General features: G+C 45.6%; 2 protein-coding genes across 2 annotated transcripts, besides 8 other annotated features; one reads left to right on the top strand and one right to left on the bottom strand.

The window, feature by feature from the left end:
• The first annotated feature begins 65 nt into the window (after positions 1 to 65).
• Positions 66 to 92: a microsatellite.
• A 307-nt stretch (positions 93 to 399) lies between these two features.
• Positions 400 to 459: a microsatellite.
• Positions 460 to 2630: 2171 nt separating this feature from the next.
• PVX_083105 (hypothetical protein, conserved) lies at positions 2631 to 5566 on the top strand (the record flags this gene model as incomplete). Its single annotated transcript, XM_001614170.1, has 1 exon — positions 2631 to 5566. One exon carries the CDS (start codon positions 2631 to 2633, stop codon positions 5415 to 5417), a length of 2787 nt encoding a protein of 928 aa, XP_001614220.1. The 3' UTR covers positions 5418 to 5566.
• Positions 2673 to 2692: a microsatellite.
• Positions 5078 to 5101: a microsatellite.
• A 1419-nt stretch (positions 5567 to 6985) lies between the features above and the next one.
• Positions 6986 to 7021: a microsatellite.
• On the bottom strand, positions 7017 to 12828 carry PVX_083110 (hypothetical protein, conserved; the record flags this gene model as incomplete). The annotated part of the gene is made up of 5 exons (XM_001614171.1): positions 7017 to 7075; positions 7234 to 12330; positions 12491 to 12628; positions 12690 to 12696; positions 12799 to 12828. The coding sequence occupies 5 exons, from the start codon at positions 12826 to 12828 to the stop codon at positions 7017 to 7019; spliced, it is 5331 nt and encodes a 1776-aa protein (XP_001614221.1).
• Positions 9719 to 9745: a microsatellite.
• Positions 11156 to 11182: a microsatellite.
• Positions 11898 to 12077: a microsatellite.
• Positions 12829 to 13709: the final 881 nt, after the last annotated feature.

Raw genomic sequence — 13709 nt, 5'->3', positions numbered from 1 at the left:
GTGCCGCAAAAACTGAGCGCATAATTGAACACCTCCGCGCGCTCCCCGTATTGATGATACACTGGGGAAGGCAGAATGGGGGGCCGTGAACATTTATGGCTTGTAAGTGGAGTTTCCCTAAGCGGCGCGCTATGAACTGCGCAGCACTGTTGGAATGTAGCCCACGGGAGGAACTCAGTCGTGGACGCGACAAACCGGTTGGGTAAAAAAAACTGATCCTCGTTTTCTTTCCCTTTTGATCACTCGTTCGCGCTTCCTGCCTCGTTCCCCTGCCCCCTTTTTTTTTTTTTTTTTGTTCTTTGTTTGGAGGCACTCTGCACGCACACCCCACCGCTGCCGTGTTGCCATTTCGAATTAGATTAGCACACCGAGTTGAGCGTAAAAATGTGTACGCACTGGTGGAAGGAACCCCCTTCCACATAATTAGAAACCTGTTCGTATTTGAGATGCACCCCGTTTGAGATGCACCCCGCTGTTTATCAGTGCTGTCCGTCCTACTTGTCTACCTTTTGCCCCTTTTTTTGTTCCATTCGACTCCGTGCAGGCAAACATGCGTGTGTGCTTACCTGCTTGTGTAAATCTGTCTGTGTGTGTAATTTGGATGTATATTTTTTGCAAATGCGTACGGCATAACTTAAATGGAGACGATTTTTTTTTTTTTTTCCCACTGGTTAAAGTTGCCGCGTAGAGTGAATATAGCGCCCCCCTTGGGCGAAGCGCAGCGAAGTGAGGCACCTTACTGGCACATACCTTTGCTGCTAAGCGAAGTGAGGCACCTTTTTGGCGCATACCTTTGCTGCTAAACGACGGATGGAAAAATGGCCCTCCTCGCATATTTGAAGCCCCCTTTTTTTATTCCGCGCACACGCCGCGTTGCACCTGGGAAGCGTTGTCGTGCTCGATAGTCCTCCAATTTATTTTTGTTTCCCAATTTGGCCCTCCCCTGGGAGATCGAAGGTGACGTGGCAGGGATGCGGTCCACAGCGCAGCCGCAATGTATCCGTCTGGGTGCTTAAACGTTGCGGCAAAGTTGGTCGCTTAGGTACACACAAAAAAGGGGACCCCTCCCCACCCTGCCATGATGCATATAAAATGTCGCATAACCATAAATGCGCAAATGGAGGGACATTTCTGAGGATTTGTTTTCCCCTTCGCCCGTACATTCATCATTTTATGTGTTCCCCAAATGGTGTACAGCAGATTTATCCCTTTGCTCGAAAGTGTGTTGCAGGGGGGGGGGGGGGGGAACAAATGATAGGGGAAATTTGCTCACGTGATTTGAACTATTTCTGGTTAGTTCTTGCCTTTCCATTTTCTTCCCCTTCCTCTTCTTTTTTTTTTTTTTTTGTTTTTGTACCGCTCTTCGCTTTACATTTGTGCAAGTACACACATGTGATACCTATGCCAGTATACATGTGTACAGGTGTAAAATTACAATGTAGGCGAATTTACATTTTGCAATTTCTTTACACAGGCGCAGAACGCGGCGTATGGCGCAACGTTTGTCGAACGCCTGTCAGTTGCGCAGTCGTTAGGTACGCTTCGGCAGGAAGAAAGTTTAAGTGATCGGAAAAAAATGGAAGTCAGCCGAGGTAAAGGCGGAAGTCGCATTGGAGTCAATTTAAGTAAAAATTGAAGCGAATGGATGCCAAAAATTGGGACAAAACTTACCAGAATGTTTAAAAAAAAAAAAAGGTTAACTTAGCAGGCAGCGTAAAAAAATATAGTCACGATATTGCCAGATGGTTACATAGAGCAACTCCGAAAAAAAAGCAAAGGTGAAAAATAAATTGGCCAATTTTATGTGAACACTAGAAAGTACCCGATCAGTGGTAGTGCGCTTTTTTGAGAGAAAATAAAAAAAAAAAAAAAAAAAAAAAAAAGAAGCATAAACGGATAAACGGATAATCATAGCTGTATTTGATATTTACCCGTTTGCGTGTTTATGAGCTTAGCCGTGTATACGCCATGTACACGTTCGCGCGAACGCGAAGCTGAGCGAAGCATTAAAAGTTATTGTAACTCTGTACAGTATTTGACTGCGTCAGCGCCTCCGCCTCCACCCGCGCTGTTGCGATAGCGATGAGGAGTTTTACCTCTCCCAGTTCAGCGCAGGGGAATTTACACAGGCGCAGCGCCTATATACGCGCGTGAACGTTTGCCTGATAATTGCGAACTGCCTAAACCTTTTGATCGTGCGAGGTGACCACTGAGGGGAAGTAAACTCGGCTGCGATGTAACGTAGCAGAAGGGACACACGCGCCTTCCGCAGCCCTGAACCGTAGCTCTCCAACGTACCCCCCCACCGCACATTCCGTTCGAACGAGGGCGTCACGCGCACGTTTGTCAGGTTATCCATGTGGGCCCCCCTTCCCTGAACCCTGTTGCAGACTGTACACTATGCTTAGCCGTCACCACAGCAGGGCATATACGCATTAGTATCATTGCACGTGTGATAAAAGGCAGGCTATCTGCGGCAGAAAAGTGCGAGATTACCCCAAAAAAGAAGCCGCGAAAAGGCGAGAACGAAGCGGGACATAGCATAACAATCCGCACCGGCCCAACGCTCGCGCAGACCGTTCACACACGGGGAGAAGAAGCAGCTCTGCTGAGCGGCCGGGTGAACCAAAATGAAGAGGACGGTGCTGCTGGCGCTTGCCATCCTGGCCCTGCTGAACCAGGCATTCCTGGTAAAAGGCGCATCCGTTCTGGGCATCGATTTCGGAAACGAATACATAAAGGTATCCATAGTGTCGCCCGGAAAAGGTTTCAACATTCTGCTGAACAACCAGAGTAAGCGAAAAATAACAAATGCAATTTCGTTCGGCAGCAAAGTGAGGACCTTCGACGAGGAAGCCAAAATATACAGCGCAAAGCATCCACACCTAACGATCCAAAATGGGAACAACTATTTAGCGTATAACATATTCGACGCATTGAAAAATAAAGAAAATTTTAACGTGGAAAATTATGATGAAAGTAATGAAGCTTTCTACGCAGATGTGAATAATTACCAATTTCACCAGGGGGATGATGCCACGAGTAAATACTTTGACTATGATTATGTTGTGGACCACAAGAGAGGAACCATCAGTTTGAAACTGAAGAATGATATGGTTCTTTCTTCTGAAGAAATTACTGCAAATATTTTGGGCTACATAAAGAAGCTGGCGTATAACCATCTAAATGTAGATTACAAAACGAAGAGGGCGATCAATGTACATATCGGCTGTGTGGTATCCATTCCGTGTAATTACCCACAGAGGAAGAAGGAGGCTCTTCTGAACGCAACCAAAATAGCAGGGCTAGAATTACTAGGGTTAGTGAATGGGGTCACAGCTGCTGCTATACATAATGTACACGACCTTCCGTTGAACACCACCAAGCTAACCATGTATTTGGATGTAGGAAGCAAAAATATTAATGTGGGGATCGCAACGATTAGCCATGTGGAAATTGACAAAGTGAGGACGAGAAGCGTTCAAGTCTATGCATGTGAAGTGATAGAAAATAAATCAGGGAATCAAATTGATGTGATGCTAGCTGAACATTTGAGGAAGAAATTTGAAGAAAAACATAACTTATCCATTTATGACGATAGAAAAGCCATGAGAAAATTAGTCCTCGCCGCGAATAAGGCAAAACTGCTGCTAAGTGCGAAGAAGTCTACCGATGTGTTTATAGAAAGTTTGTTCAAAAATAAGAGCTTGGCCGAAACAGTCACTAGGCAAGAATTCGAAGACCTTATTGAAGAGGTGATTCTAAATTTTAAAGTCCCAATTAATAATGCCCTTAAGAAAGCCTCCTTCGAGTTGAAAGATATTGAAGCTTTAGAATTGATTGGCTCTGCATGGAGAGTCCCCAAAGTGCTAAATGAAATCACCGCCTTTTTTAACCCCCTAACTGTTGGTATGCACCTCAATAGTGACGAAGCAGTCACCATGGGAAGCCTCTACATTGCCGCTTACAACAGTGCAAATTTCCGTTTGAAAGATTTGAACTATACAGATATTTTGTCAAATGAATACCACATAGTCGTTCGAAATGGTGAGGAAAACCAAAGCTCGGATGATCAAAACAAGCCCAAGGAAATTATTGCCTATAACTCCAGATACCCCCTTACCAAAAGCGTCATATTAAAATATAGGGAAAATGTAAAATTTTCCATTTTGGAAAATGGGAAGGCACTGAATGAATATGTCGTCAACCCTACTGATGAGGCGACCAAGAAGAAGTACGAAAAGTTAGACTCTCCCAAAATGAGCCTCAAATTTCAGCTGGATAAATTTGGAATTTTGACCCTGGAAAATGTCTCCCTGATTTATGAGGAGGAGAAGGAGGTGGAGGCCAGCGCGGAGGCGGCCGATGGGCAGGCGAAGAAGGAAAACGCCAATGAGGAAACGAGTGAAGAGGCAGCTGCGGAGGTGAACCTGGATGCTAGTGCGGCGGAGGAATCTACCGATAAAGGCGCGACGGAGAAAGAGGCCACCAAAACGGATGGAAAAAAAACCCAAGTGATGAAACACTCAGTGCAGATGACCTACCAAGTGAAAAACATTAAACCGGCCCCCCTGACCAACGAAGAAGTGAATGCCAAAAAGGACATCTTAAAGAAGATGGACGATCACGATATTAACATCTTCCTCAAATCGGAGAGAAAGAACAAACTCGAATCTTTCATTTACGAGTCTAGAAGTAAAATGAAGCAGGACATATTCAAGCAGGTGTGCAAAGAAGATATCCGCACCGGGTACCTAAACAAATTGGAGGAATATGAAGAGTGGCTTTACACTGAAAATGACGAACCGCTAGAAAATGTAAGCAACAAAATAAGGGAGCTGGAAGATGTCTATTTGCCTATTAAAGAAAGAGCGGAAGAATTACAGGTGAGGGAAAAGCTAATCAAGGACACGAACGCGAAAATTGTGGAAATGCAACAAAAAGTGATTGACTATACAGCGGCCAAACCATGGGCGGAAGAAACCATTAAAGTGGTGAGAGATTCTTTGGAGAAAGCAATAGAGTGGTGGAAGAACGCACAGGAAGAACAAAAAAAATTAGATAATTACTCCGCCCCATTTTTTAAAGCCAAAGAGGTAGATATGAAATTTAAGTCAATCCATTTGCTAATCAAAAGTTTGGAGAAAATTAAAAAGCCCTCCGAAAAGAAAGAGAAAAAAGGGGACGAAAATGCTTCATCCGGCGCGGAGGATAAAAAAAACGATGCAAATGATGAGCAGCAAGGCAAGAATGGATCACAGGATGGCAACTCAAATGAGAACAAGGGAAGTGCCGACGGAAGCGGCGACGCGGGAGCTTCCCAAGATGAAAATGGCCAGCAGGGCGGCGAATCGGGTGCAAACCCAAACGAGCCCTCAGACGGGAATAATGAGTCCCAGGAGAAGGACGAATTGTAAGGGGTTAGAAAAGCGCGTCGTTCGTTCCCCCTGACTTTGTTTCCGTGGCCTTTTTTTTGAGTGCCGATCGGCGGTTTGGCGAGCTGGAAAAGGGAAAAAGGAAGAAGGGAAAAGGAAAAGGAAAAAGGAAGAAGGAAAATGGAAGAAGGAAAAAGGAAAATGGAAAAAGAAAAATGGAAGACGGAAAATTGCAAAATTACAAAACTGAAAACTGCAAAACTGAAAAATGCAAAATTGCAAAACTGATTAACCGCAAAATGGCAAACTGAATAACCCCTTGGTGGAGGTCAAACTTTGACCGAGCGGTGCGCGTTGATGTGGGGGGCGGCTGTCTGCTGCGCGGCCCCGTCATAATTTACCCCGCCGCACTTTGCAGGACATGTAGCTTCTCGTCGCCATCTTCGCGTCGCCACCTTCTCTTTGTTGGCTCCCCGTGTGACTCCGCACTGCGCCACGGGTCACTCTCCCTCCATTCTTATATGCCTCCCCCCCACCGTGTCCCGATTTTATTTATTTATTTTTTTTTTTTATCGTAAATTTGTTTCCATCGTTCACCATACACACGTGTGTATTTTTCTCCCCCCCATTGATCAACACTTTACTGAGAACCTCTCGGTTGACTTAAGATAACTTCCCCATTTTAAATGTCGTAATGGGATATCCTACCCGTTGTCGATTCGGTTTGTGCATGCGCGGGGGCGATTGGGAAGAGTGAGATGTGGGTATCGAAGTGGGTGCCAAGCCGAGGTGGCCACTGAGGGGGCGCACAAGGCTGCAAAAAGGTTGCTCTGCCAAATGGTAAATCTCTTTAGCTGCGTACCCGTTGTGTGTACCGTAGCTGAGGAGTGACGCTCGAACATCAGCGATAAATGTGCAGCGACGTAGATTATCCCGTACCTGTGCGAACAAACCAGATGGTCCTCCACAAATTGGGGCAAACTGTTCAACCATTTGTGGGTCGCTTTCCCCCTACACTACTACACACATGCAAAAGGGACACATTAACGGAACAGAACGGGGTAAAGAAAAAATTATATTGAAAAGAGGCATGTGGCCCCAAACACGCTCGCAATTTTCCCCTTTTGATAGCCATACTTATGGCACACTCCACCCTGCTAACATGTGTGCTTTACTTTTTTTAAAAAAAAAGGCAAAACGAAATCGCACATAGTTGGAAAATCTTCCCCGTTTTTTTTTTTTTTTCAAATTTATTAAAAAATTACTTTAAAAATTGGGAACAATCATTATTATTATCATTCTAATTTAACAACTGAATATTTTAACAAATAATTAGATGTGTAGAAATGCACAAAGGGTAAACAAGGTAAGTGGTATATTTTTGGGGGGGAGGGAAGAAAAAATCAACAGCAGAACAAAGGAAAAAAAAAAAAAAAAAAAAATACATTGCAGAAGGGGGAGGGGAAAAAAAAAAAAAATCGTCATCATAGCTTGCCATGAAATAAGCTCATGAACAAGCGCGACTTCACCGTTTAACCTTCTGAAGTGGACAGAAAAAACTAGTGCCCCTTGTGGACCACGTATCATTGTAACCCCTGCCCAGATGGCGCCAAAGTCAGCCGCGTATGAATTGCCCCTTTGTCACACCACCCGTTCTTCCTTCCGGTAGATGTTATCCTCACTCAGGGTCTTATGATTATCTAAAAGGGGGAAAATTAGGGGGGGGGTATCCAAATGAGGGCACACCGGTTGGGAGTACGCACAACATGGCACTACACGCAGATGTGCTGTGCATCTACTTCCTTCACTGGGGGAGCTTCCGCCCAGATTTCCACTTTTTTCGATTTTCCCTCATTACTGATAATGTTTAGGGTTACATTGGGGTGCCCCGAAATGGCGCTTCCATTGTACATGTGAAAGTACATCCCGTCATTTGGCATGAACGCGGCTGCGTGCAAGTTGGCAAATTCTCCTCTCTGAAATTTGGTAAAGTTTGCCTCCTCCCGAAGATGATTGCTATTCATGGCAGTGTCCAGAAATCCTATATGCTCATTGGAGATGTTATCAATCGAAATGGTATCCTCGTGGTAGGCACTATTATTGTAATGGAGTGGCCCTTTCTGGTCACACCGTGTGCTACTTTCAAGGGCGCTCTTCGACCCTACACTGTTTATGCTTGACGTTTTTTGAAACCCATCGCAGTGGTCACCACTTCTGTCATTTTTGTTCCTCAGTCTTCTTCCATTTTTCACCTTCCTGATGTTACTATCACTCGATCTGTCATTTTGATTTTTGTTCATTTTGCTGGTCTTCTTTTCGTCATTTTTTTTAACACTTGGGTTGATCTTCTTATGTAGCTGGGCGTGGTAGTATGAGTGTCTCGGCTGTGTATACACGTGCGGGTCGTCTACACCCTTATTGCCGCTCCCACTACTGCAGTGAAGATTGCCTTCATTGTTGAGGCTTTTTTTCTTCGAAAAGAAATCCATGCTTGTCATAGAAAGGGTGCTGCCGCTTTGGTCTAAAAGGTTACTACTCTGTGGGTGACCATTCGGCTGAATCGTTTGGGGCGTTTGGATCATTTCACCTGACCCGTAGCTGTACACCCCGTAGAAGGCTTCCTTTCCCGCGCCGCTTCGGAGAACATCCTCCCTGTAGGCCTTTGCCAAATGGAAGTTATAATCCCCCGCGATGTTACTATTACTATCATAACGCAACTGCGTTTCGACGTTGCTGGTGGGATTATCGGTTGGGGCTTGTTCTCCGTTTTTCCCCTTTCGACACTCATTGATGTATTCCTCATAATTCTGGATAGCCTCAACAGGGTAGTCACTTCGTGCTTTGCCGTTATCCCCGTTATGGATGCCATTCTGTTGGTTGGCGGTGCCACTGCAGCTGCTTCCAATGCAGTTGCTTCCAATGCAGTTGCTTCCAACGCAGTTACTTCCACTACTGCCGCCGCTCACTCCCTTCTCGGTGTTGACAAAGAAGACGCCGGAGCCACTCACACAGCTGTTGTACAACGCTACGGGCACGTCAAAGTGGGTGGGAGGTGCACCCACGCCGTAGTTATTTAAAAGAAAACCCGCCTCGATATTTCCACTTCGCATGACCGCACCCCGGGGGTGGTAGCTGAATTTGTCACTTACGCAGTTGATTGTGCTGAAGTGGTTAAAGGAGGGGTTCCTATGGGCACTAAATTTGTCATTAAAATTGACCACGTTGTAGAGGCTGTAATTGCCGTGATAGTGGTCGAGGCTTTGGGAGTACTGCTTCAGGTGGAACTTGCCCCCGTTGCTGTGGCTACCTCTGCTGCCGCTACCTGCGCTGCTTCCAACCTGGGTGTCGCCCCCGGTGTTCCCGTCGCTACCGCTGCCTCTCCTGTGAGTGGAACTGCCCCCGTTGCTGCTTCGGTCGTTCTCCGCACTGCCCAGATCGCTCCTCTTGTTGTAACTTCCCTTGGCACTGCCGAACTTGTAATCTTCCGCGCTCTCGTAGTAAAACTTTTCGTTATAAAGGGGCTCCTCATGGTAAGGCTGTTTCTTCCTGTAGTAGTAATGGTGCCTCCCCCCGCTGGGGGAAGCGGAGTCCAAAGTTGCGCTGAATGACAGTTGCCCAGAGGTGCCCCGAGACGGTGAGCCATTTTTCAAAAAGTCTTTTTTCACATATTTTGACACGGCGAATTGTTCGTCATGGAAAGTGCCTTCCGCCTGGACGCTCCCTCCGTCTACACTCCCATCATTGCATGGGTCCCCGAAATTGTTATTCCTACTGCTATATTCCACATGCTGCTGTGGAATGGTCTCCACGTGGGTGCTATTTACCGACCTTTTCAACTTCTTATTACGTGCATTTTTTTTGTCTAGGGTATCTAGGATAGCATTTTTCTTCTGCGCATTTCCTTTTTTCGTTTTATTTTTCAGGATAAGCTCTTTTCCTTCGGAGGTGGTGGCTGGATCGTTGCTGCCGCTGTGCATCTGCGGGTGGGTCTTTACGATGGGTCCCTCGTCCTGCACTCCGGCAGAGCTACCACTAGCGTGGTAACACCCACTGCTGTTTAACTTATCACCAGCCATAACACCACTCAGCTGATTGTCACCCAGGTTATGAGCAAAGGTAGAGGAGCTCCCAACGAACTTAGGCAACATGGCGTTTTCAAAATTGATAGAGCAGTTGTTCAAGTGGACAAAGCTAGGGAAAGCGGTCATGGGGGAATTATAACTAGGGCCGTTACTCAGTTCGCTTGCTTCGTGTAACAAATTATGGGACGGCTGCATACCACTACTACCGCTGCTGCTGCTACCACTACTGACTGCCCCCTTGTCGTGACTCTGGACGGACGCGCTCTGAGGAAATTTTTTACTTTTCAAATGAGCTTCGCTGAGATACGCGCCGTTATGGTTTACCCCCTCGTCGGAACCGCCATACATAACGTCGATAACACTGTGATCGTTCTTACCGTTGATGTGATAGACCGACTGGAAAAAGGCACACGCATTAGGTTCCTTACTATGGTAGCCGCTGCTCATTACTGCGTCTTGAATTTTCCTCAAACTTGTGGTGGTGTTGGGCGTGAGCATGTCATTGGCGGTTCCCCTGTTTATGCAGTGGTCCACCTGTTGGGGGGTCTTCGACTCGTTGGGGAAGAAGTAGTTATCTTCGATACTTACCTTTGCGTAATCCCCCGCGTTGTCTCCGTTCGGGTAGTTGCCGCTATCGTCGCTGCTACCACTGGGGATGAAACTTACCTTGTCGTATTTACTCATCACTACCGATACGGCGCCTTTGCAATTGTCGTTGAGATTCTCAGGGCTTCCGTTTTGGACGGCTCTCTGCACAGCCATGTTCGCGCAGTACGCGCCGACTTCATTTCTGTTGGGTCTGGCTCGGTCGGCACAGATGTTGCTCACGCGTTTGTCATTTTGTAGAACGTTATCATAACTGCAAATGCCACTTCCATTGCCACTACCACTGCTACCGCCACTGCTACCCATTTTGGTGTTGCCCCTGGGGGCGCTGGCTCCTACTCGGTGGACGGTGCTCCCCTGGTAGTTACTACTTTGGCCTTGGTTGCAATCATTGTGATCGTTGCTGCTATGGTTGCTGCTGTGGTTGCTACTCTGGTTGCTGTTTTTCTTTGCATGTTCGTTTCCGCTTCCTTCATTTCCGTTACTGTTTCCGCCGGTGGATCCCCCTCCGCTGGTGCCGCCACTGTTCCCCCCGCTGCTTCCGGTGTTGTTCGTGCCGCTTCCGTGCTCATCATCGTCGTCGTCCTCCTCATGCACGTGCAGGTCGTCTCCCTCTTCATCGTTACTGTTCACACCGTCATTGTCTTCTTCATGCTCTTCGTCATTCTCTTCGTCATTTCCCTCATCATTGTCTTCTCCATTATTGTCATTATTACCCCCGTTGTGGCTGTCATTACTGGGGTCGTTGTTGCCCCCGTCGCACTGCACCCTATGGACTACGTTGCAGGCCCTCTCCTCCTCATTGCCAGGGTTGCCCAGGTCGCCATGCTGTACCCCCATCTGCAGGTCCATTTGTACGCCCATATGAACGCCCATCTGTACACCCATTTGTAGATCCATCTGTACACCCATGGGTAAGTCCATTTGTACGCCCATCTGCTGACCAATCATCTCATCATTGTTATTGCTCTCTCCTCCGTGAAGGTTGCTCTCCTCCATGGGGACGTTATTCCCCCCGGCGCAGTCCATCTGAGCCACATTTTGCTGTCCCCCAGTTTGTTGACCCTCGTTTTGTTCGCCCCCATTTTGCTGACCCCCATTTTGTTGGCCCCCATTTTGTTGGCCCCCATTTTGTTGGCCCCCATTCCTGTTGTCAATCAAATTGTAGCAATTTCTGATGCCGAAAATTCGATACTCATTTTGATAATTCAGTAGGGACATCAAATTGTCCACTCTATAGGATGAATAGGAATTCTGCATGGGGTTGGCAGAGTTGGTGAGGTCTACAAAATGGTTAGTCTCAAAATTATTTCTGTTCGCTTCCTCCATATTAGGGTTACTAATTTGTGGTGGGTTGGCATTATTTTTATCATTTGCCGGAGGTAATTCATTCGTATCTATTACTTCCTTATTTTCAATAATATCGATCGTTCCACTTTTAAAGGGAATTTCTTCATCGACTCGAAAATTGACAACGCTTCTACCTACCTGGAGTGACATGGTATCTTTGGGGCAGATTTCTCTTGCTTTCCTCAAAGCTACTAACGTCCCAAATTTAGAGTTGTGGTCTTCCAATTTGAATAATCCCTTTTCATATTTAATAGTAGCGTGGTATCTCGAAATGGAGACATCTGGAATTCTTACATCTGATTCGTGTCCCCTTCCTAACTTGAGATACTTCTTATCTGCAAAACTGATTAGATGCACTCCCTTGCTGGTCTGCCCTATGATGTTGTCCAATACAATTAGTGGTGTCTTCAAATTGGGAATCTTCACTAGCTGTACTTGCTCATCATTTTGTTTAATGCTTTTTGGGTACTTGGTTTTGCACAATTCGCAACATATATCTTTGATGAAAACTGAACCGGAAAATAATTGATCGTTGAGATTTAGTCTGCCGTTTATCCATTTTCTTAAGCACATGAGGTGGGCATATTTTATGGACCCTTTGCAATCACATGGGCATATCAGGGGGTCATTTTCTTGGTTGCCTTCTATCAAACAAATTCTACACTGAATATTTGAGGAGTCTAAAATTGATTCGCATTTCTTCGAGGGGCAGTCGTCTAACTTTAACGAGTTTAATGTATCCACGGAATCGATAAATTGCCTCACCTTCAATCTGAATCTTCCCAGTTTTATGATGTCATTTTCGTGTAGTGCGTATGACTTGTCGGGCAGGTCCTTCACGATGATCCACAGCTTCTTCACATTATACTGGGTGTTTAGCGAGTGCTCCGCGGGCGTTATTACGTACTTGTCCGTGCCTTTATTTCAGGGGGGGGAAATAAATAATAAATAAATATCGTGATGGCGGGTCGAGAGAAGGCTCTCCCGAGTGCATCCCCGTTTCGGTGCAGGCAAACGTGCACACATGCGGCACATCCATATGCAAGTGCACACACTGGCTTGTGGGCCGGTCCTCACCTTCCTCTGGCCGCACCGACAACAGGTAGTCCTGCGCCGTGTTGGGCAAGCAGTGCGGATTATCAGCCACACATGATACTTGCGCCTTCGAACGAAAAAGTTTTATTGGAGTTGAAATTAAAAAACTTTTTTTGTTAACTTGCTGCGCTTCATAATCAAACAGATCATGGCTATCTCTCGTCCAAGTTTTGGTTTCAACTCTTAACCTGGGGGGGAACAAAAAAAAAAAAAAAAAAAAAAAAAAATATATATATATATATTACATATGCCAAATTGTGCAAAGCTCTTCGAGCAGGTGAGAGGGGCACTATTATAAAGGCTGCAAGCAGGATAATCATGTAAAAGTGGTGCACCCTCAGATAAAAACACAACTATTGCTGAAGTGCGTCACGGCGTAAGCATATTATTTAATTAGCATATCACTCTGATTGCCCTTCTTTCTGTTTTTTTTTTTTTCGCTCTACAAGGCGAACTACACAGAAAAATGGTCAAAAAATGCCTCCGATTCGCACACAAATATGCGCAACGAAACAAAGCACAGTAGCGCTCGCAATGCAGCACACGCGAGGGAACACTTGCAAAGCAACACACTCGCCGCACACAACCTCCTGCAGCCGTTCATGCCTTTACTCCCACGAAGCGTATGACAGCGCTCGCATGTGCAAAAATGCTCTCTACATGTAAGTATTACATTTTTCCTTATGTTTTAATGAATAAGTTTGAGATATTTAGGAGGTCACCAAAAAAAAAAAAAAAAAATTCCTAAAGATCCATATATAGAAATTGGCTATTCAGAAATTGGGACTTTTTTTCTTTTTCCGTTTTTTGGTTATATTCGTATGGCAATTGCAACTTTTGTCAATTTGGAAAACTTTCATTCCTCAATTTAGCTTTGAATGATCTCTACAAAATACCAATAAGGTGTTTGTTCTTTTGAGGAGCTTTTACTTATTTTTTTTTGTTTTTTTGTTTGCTTGCTTGTTTGTATTTTTTGTGTTATTTCCCGACTCTGTGATTTGCTTATGCGCCAAGAATAATGAAAAAAAAAAAAAAAAAAAGTATGGCTGTACTGTCGACTGTACGTTTGGTCGTATGTACGCGTGGACGTATGGGGAAGCCTGGAAATTGAAGGCTGCCTGCGTACGAGGTGAGGCCGCAGGGGGGGGGAAGGAACAAAAAATTAACTGCTAGGGGAACTGCAAATATTTTATGGAAATAC

This window comes from Plasmodium vivax, chromosome 12 (genome assembly GCF_000002415.2).
Source record: "Plasmodium vivax chromosome 12, whole genome shotgun sequence".
NCBI classification, from domain to species: Eukaryota; Apicomplexa; class Aconoidasida; order Haemosporida; family Plasmodiidae; genus Plasmodium; species Plasmodium vivax.
Note: the sequence above shows the minus strand (reverse complement) of the source record. Positions and strands in the feature narration are given on the sequence as shown.